General features: G+C 44.8%; 1 protein-coding gene across 1 annotated transcript; it reads left to right on the forward strand.

Annotated features, from left to right (window-relative positions):
- Positions 1-223: 223 nt before the first annotated feature.
- Positions 224-3,397, forward strand: LOC135361876 (nucleosome assembly protein 1-like 1). Its single transcript, XM_064573612.1, has 2 exons — positions 224-2,118; positions 3,248-3,397. Exons 1-2 carry the CDS (start codon positions 224-226, stop codon positions 3,258-3,260), a joined length of 1,908 nt encoding a protein of 635 aa, XP_064429682.1. The 3' UTR covers positions 3,261-3,397.
- The last annotated feature ends 3,235 nt before the right edge of the window (positions 3,398-6,632 follow it).

The following is a 6,632-nucleotide window of genomic DNA, read 5'->3' on the forward strand; positions in this document are numbered from 1 at the left end:
CCCCTTTGCGCTTCCTGTCGCGGGGCTTCCCCGGGCATCTTCACAGAATGTTGTACTCTTGGAAGCCATCTTCTGTGCCACCCTCACTGCCTCCCGACAGGCCTTGCGGCCAATAGCCTCCCCTCAGGGTCAGTCACTTCAGCGGCCGCCATCTTCATGGCAGTCGTCGCTGCAGCCAGATGAAAGCTCCAGTTGAGGCACTGACTGGCGAGTCCCTCCTGCCATGTCTGCCATAGAGGAGCAAAGTCTGATCACAGGTGGCCAGAACCCCAGAACATTTGGAGATCCGGTGTCCCCTTCAGAAGGGGTGGATGGAGTCGAGGAGGGCACAGCCTTCCTGGCTCCTGAAGGGATTTCTAGAGCCCTTCCTGAGGAGGAGGGTGGGCAGAAGACTTCCCAGGCCATGGAAAAGAGCTGGGATGTAAAGCTGCTAGAAGAGGAGGAGGACGGGGAAGAGGATGAGGAAGAGGAGGAAGAAGAGGAGCTCGAGTTCGGGGACGAGGAAGACTATGAGTACCAGTCTCCAGAGTTCGAGTTTGAGTTTGGGAACGAGGAGGAATCTGAGTATGAGTCGGAAGAAGAGGAGGAAAACGAGGAAGAGAATGAGGAGGAAGAGGAAGAGAGTGAAGAGGAGGAAGACAATGGCCAAGATGGAGCAGAAGTCCCAGAAGTCGCCGCGGCTGCTCCTCAGGCCCCCATGACGCGCTTTTGGTCCCTCTTCAGGGCTCTGGTCCATTCCCTTCTACACCGTATCCATGATGACGACCATGTCCTGGTCCGGCCCCACGCAGGCGGCGTGGTGGTCAGGCGCCACTCCCAGGAGCCCGAGGACCCTGGAGAGGGACCAGCGCCTCCAGAGGTGGAAGACCCAGCAGAAGGACCAGCACCCCAGGATCAGGAGCACCCGAGAGAGGAAGCAGCGGTCTGGGTGGGCGAGTACCAGGCAGAGGGCACCCCGCCCTGGGGGCCGCAGGAACCAACAGAGGAGGCTGCATCCCAAAAGGCAGAGGAACCGACAGCAGAGGCCCAGGTCAAAGAGGGTGAGGCCCTGGGCGATGCCTTCGAGTCCTGGGAGGCTGGGGCCTGTGCCCCGGACAAGGTCCAGCTTGGCGAGTGGCCATCAAGTCCTCAGGCCCTTGCAGCCCCTGTTGGGGCACCCAGCTCAAAGGCAGGCGGTGCTCAGCACTTGCCTTTAGCGGTTAAGCTGCGGGTCAAAGCTCTCAAAAACCTCCAGGCCCAATATGCACAAGTAGAGGCTCAATTCTACAGAGATTTTCACGATCTAGAGAAAAAGTATGCCACCTTCTACCAACCTCTGTTTGAGAAGAGATCTGCGATCGTCAATGCAACCCACGAGCCCACAGAAGGTGAATGTCGGTGGCAAGTAGGTGTCCAGGAAGGCGCGTGGGGGGAAATGGAAAGAGAGCCTGCGGGAAAAGGGCAAACAAACGGCATACCTCACTTTTGGTTGACGGCTTTTAAAAATGTGAAGATCCTTGGGAGGATGATCCGAAAAAATGATGAACTTGTACTAGAGCACTTGAAAGATGTAAAAATTAAATTTCCAGGGTTGGAGGAACCAATGAGCTTCACCATAGAATTTATCTTCAAGTCAAACGAATACTTTTTCAACGAAGTCCTGACAAAAACATACCAAATGCGATCAGACCCAGATGATTCTGATCCCTTCTTCTCCAAAGGACCAGAAATTATCAGCAGCACAGGGTGTGAGATCTACTGGAAAGAGGGGAAAAATGTCACCGTGAAAATGAGCAAGCTGCAGAAACGTGAGGGCCACAGAAGCGTTGTATCCACCACTAGGAAGATGCCCAGCTATTCTTTCTTCACCTACTTCTACCCTCCTGATTCTCCTGAGGGCAGAGTACTCGATGTCGCCACCGATTATAAATTGGGCTATTTTTTCCGTGAAGTTCTGGTCCCAAAGTCCGTACTGTTCTTCACTAATGAAGCCAGTAAATATAGGTATGAAAGCTCTGATGATGAGGCCCGAGAAGCTGGAGGTGAGGAAAAGAAAGTAGAAGTGATCAGAAAGGAAGAACCTGAAAAGGGGCCTGAAAAAGATCTGGACCCAGAAGAGAGCAGTTCCAGAGAACCCAGGTATCTGTGTGTAGCTTTATGTATCATCCAGCCATGCCTGACATAAAATCAATTATGCTTCTGAATTTTCTCAGTGAAGTAAATAACAAAATCAATGTCAAAAATTTAGTTCTGTGAGCCAGTTTAATGTTAATTTTGTATATTGGTATAGAATGCAGCATATTCTGAAATGTACTTCATTCACAGTTTCAAGTCCTTTCAGTTGTAGCTGTAAGTCTTCAACAGGTGGGAAATGCGTCAGCCCTGGTAGCAGAGACCAATGTTTGTTTAGAACACAGTTACCAGAACACCCAGCTAAAGGAACTTAAATGAACACTAGCTGGGCTTTCATCATATAGCCACAGAAATACGGTCTCTTATACTAAGTGGGAGAGAATTCCTCTGAGAATGTGACTAACACAGGTATGGTAAGAATTTTATTTAGGACCACATTAAATGATTGATGCCTAACCATTTGTTCAGTTGTAAATGTTTATATTTCAGGGGGCAGTGAAAAGAAAAAAAAAAATAGTCACGGTAAGATTATTGTTTATCACTGGATTGGTAATTAACTCAATCTATATCCAACATATTTTGTCCTTTTCTTTAACTTTCTTCTTTTACAGATATTGGAACCTGGGGTCTGGGAGGTAAAGGAGTGTTGCTTATGGATAGAGCACAGAGTATTAAAATCAAAGAAATGCCTAAATACCAGGATGTTGCCTCACAACAAAACAAACTAACCTTTTGGGTTTGGCAAATAGCAGTTGAGGGCGCCTGGGTGGCTCAGATGGTTGAGCGTCTGCCTTCGGCTCAGGTCATGATCCCTGGGTCCTGGGATCGAGTCCCGCATCGGGCTCCCTGCTCCTTGGGAGCCTGCTTCTCCCTCTGCCTCTCTCTCTGTGTCTCTAGTGAATAAATAAATAAAATCTTTAAAAAAAAAATAGCAGTTGAGTTTGGTGTGTCACAGAATTGAGGACATCAGATTATGCAAAAGCACTCTTTTACCCAGGGGTCTGGGTTACAAGAGGGATACATTATTTCTCCTTTTAGCTCAAACGTAAATAGGATTGCTTATTCTTAGACTTAGAAAGTCACTATTGCATTTTAATCAAGTTCACTTGTTAATTGTCTCTTATTTCATCTACAGTTCGGAGGCATAGAAAGACATGAACGAAGAAAGCCACAATGAATTTGTTCTTCAAGGAATGGAGATTTTCTGATATTTATTTGTCTTTCAAAATTTTATCACCACTGGTTTTGTTCCAATTTCATCATATATTTGAGAGATGTGACAGCATTTTGAAGTTGAAAATAAAAGTTTGTTTAAAATGATTAAGCTGCAGATTTTTTAGATATATTACAATGAATTTAATCTATCTTTGTATCTTTTTGTTTTGGCCCACCTATTATTGAAAGGAATCACTTTCAACCATTTGGTAAGCCTGTTTTAGGTTCTTTTATTCATCCTCCAATTCATTAAAAACTTACAAACAATTTATATAAAGAAGGATGAAGTTGTCCCTACTGCATTCTTTTGAAGTACCTGACGAATGACCTAGCTTACCTGGAGACCAGATGGTGCTGGTTTGTACTGGGCTGATATGCACCAGCAGCAGCAGCATCACCTGGGAACTTGTTAGAAATGCAAATCCTTAGGCCTCACTCTATACCTTCTGAATTGGTAATTCTGGTGCTGGGCCATCAGTCATAGTTTAGAAGCCCCCCCCTCCCCGCCCCCCATGTGATTCTGAATCTCAATAAAGTTTGAGAACCATTCATTTCAAGCAAGGAATGAGGGGAAACCAAGCTTCATCTTTGGTAGGAGCAGCATTAATTCAGGGAAGCATTGCTGTTTCAGGTAGACAGTAAGGTCTGAGCTGAGCATGAGAATGGAATTCTCCAAGACCTGGGACACAGAGAAAGACCTCCTAGAAGGACAAACTATGGTTGGTGGCAGTGCAAAATACTGGATAAGGGAACAAGCTCATTCCAGAAGAATACAAACACTGACACAATGTATATGAGTTTTCAAACCATGTAAAACAAGCATACATTGATTTTGGATATATATATATATATATATATATATATATATATATATATATATATATATATATATTAAAAAGTAAGCGTTGGAAATGCATGCATATGTAGCATGCAGAAAGGCCCTATAATGCAATGATAAAGAGCTTTTTTAGGAAAATCATTATGTCTTATGTAGAGGGACGGTGGAGAATTCAATTGGGGAGGGGCTGTCTTAGATTTCTACTTCTGTCATAACAAATTACACAAAGTGGGTAGCTTAAAACAGAACTTCATACCCTCACACTCTGGGGGCTGATTCTGGCAGTTCTCTAGTCCTGGAGTTCTGATTCCAGGTGAAATCACTTTGAGGACACATCCACATTTCCTTTGAAGGTCCAGGAGAGAATATTCCTTGCCTCTTCCAGATTCTGTTGACTCCTGAAATTCCTCCGCTTGTGGCAGCATAACTCCAATATCTGCCTCCATTTTCATATGACCTTTCCGGTGTGTCTGTGACTCAATTCTCCCTCTCCTTGCTCTTACACTTACATTAGTCATTGGATTTAGGCTCACCCTAAATCCAGGATGATTTCACCTTGTGTCCCTTAGTCTAGTTACATTTGCAAAACCTGGTTTCTAAATAAAGTCAGATTTACGGGGACCAGATATTAGGACTTGGGAATTTCTTTTTGGAAGATGCAGTTTAACATACTACAGGTACACCGTGGGCTTCAGTTGTATTTGTAATGTATTTCTTGAGTAGGGTTGTGGGTAAATGGATGTGGTAGTGTCTATACCATAGACCACGTAGGTCTGAAATATTTCCTAATAAAAATGACCATGAATTAAGAGGAAAGGGAGAAAATGGGCCTAAAATCTGGAAGCTGTTTAAGAAAAATGAAGTCTTAGTTTACCAGAGTAGAGGATCAAAGGAAGGCCAGAAGTTTGATGGTAGAAGATCCTGTTTCTACATTTAAGAAGGTTGCCTAGTGATTGTATTTGGCATCAATACCTCTTTCATATTCTGTGGTAGCACTCTCATGTTCTAACTAATATTAAAATTGTGTGTGTGTGTGTGTGTGTGTGTGTATCTACTGCTCCACCCCTTCGGGAACTGTACGGATTGCGAGATTCTGAGTAATTGCAACCTTAGAAGTTTAATTTATCCTTCCTTCCCCAAATATCAAGCACTCTGTTCTCCCCCTTCTTAGGTGCTCAATTAATGTTTATAAAGTGAAAAAAATGTAACGCATCCTCAACTTTTTCTTTTCACCAATGTTAGCATTTTAAAGATTTTATTTGAGAGAGAGGGAAATCACAGAGGGAGAGTGAGAAGGAGAAGCAGACTCCCAGCTGAGCAGAGAGCCCGACGTGGATCTCGATCCCAGGACCCTGAGATCATGACCTGAGCTGTGGGCAGACGCTTCACCGACTGAGCCACCCAGGCGTCCCACCAGTGTTGGCATTTTAAAATGTATCATCACAGGGGTGCCTGGGTGGTTCAGTCAGTTAAGCGTCTAACTCGATTTCAGCTCAGGTCACGATCTCAGGGTTGTGAGTTCAAGCCCCGCATCGGCCTCTGCACTTGGCAGGGAGTCTGCTTGGGACTCTTTCTCTCCCTCTGCTCCTTCCCCCTTCTCTCTAAAATAAATAAATAAGTCTTTAAAAAAATAAATAAAATGTATTATCACATAGTAATTCTTATACGACCAGAACTACATAGTGAGACAAGGGACAGGGCTCTTCATCAGCATTATTTAAATGGAAAGGGCAGGGTAAATTGAGAACCGTCCATGAGTGCGATTTGAAGGCCCTCAATTTGTGTCTGATTAGTTAATTCATGCTGTACGAGTTATTAAATACAACATTTTTCTTAGACCCTATCAAGAGAGGCCCATATGCTGAACTTCATGCTTCGAAGACTCTCTTTGGTTCTCTTCCTGATATGTTCTTCCCACGGGGCCAAAAGCCCAGTGTTGGGGCCAAAGGAATATATGTACACTCTGTGTCTTAGCCCCCTCGATATCATCCTCGAGATACCTGGGACACCTGAACTCTTCATCCAAATGGACCCAAGCCTGCTTCCAGCACCACCGTGCCCTTCACTGGGGCTGTCTGTTTGAGGACTAACTGCACTGTTGGAGTATGTACTTCTAGGTGGCTATGGGGAGGGGGCGTGGCTGGACATGAGGAACAGTTAATGAGTTGCTGGGTTCTCCACATACACACAGATGAGTCCTCAAAGGTGGGGGATAAAACTCAGGGTGGGAAGAGAAGGCAGACTGGCTAATGCCTGAGGCCTAGTCTAGGGCAATGGGCCTGGAGGGTTGGTGGTAGTCTTCCCACACCGAAGGCTCAAAAGGTAGAGCAGTCTATGAATTCAAAACCCAAACTGGACCTTTCAGGCTGTTATGAACTTATATTTGCCAAGCCATATTTTTACAATTTATTGGTTGACTTAAACATTTCAAATAATTAGGAATATGGCCTGTAGAACCCCATTTGAA

Source organism: Mirounga angustirostris, unplaced genomic scaffold (genome assembly GCF_029215605.1).
Source record: "Mirounga angustirostris isolate CCGP_5_RB_7025 unplaced genomic scaffold, mMirAng1.0.hap1 SCAF_11, whole genome shotgun sequence".
NCBI lineage: Eukaryota > Metazoa > Chordata > Mammalia > Carnivora > Phocidae > Mirounga > Mirounga angustirostris.

Coding starts and splice junctions, on each gene's coding strand:
- LOC135361876 (XM_064573612.1), top strand. CDS start 224: ATGTCTGCCATAGAGGAGCAAAGTCTGATCACAGGTGGCCAGAACCCC.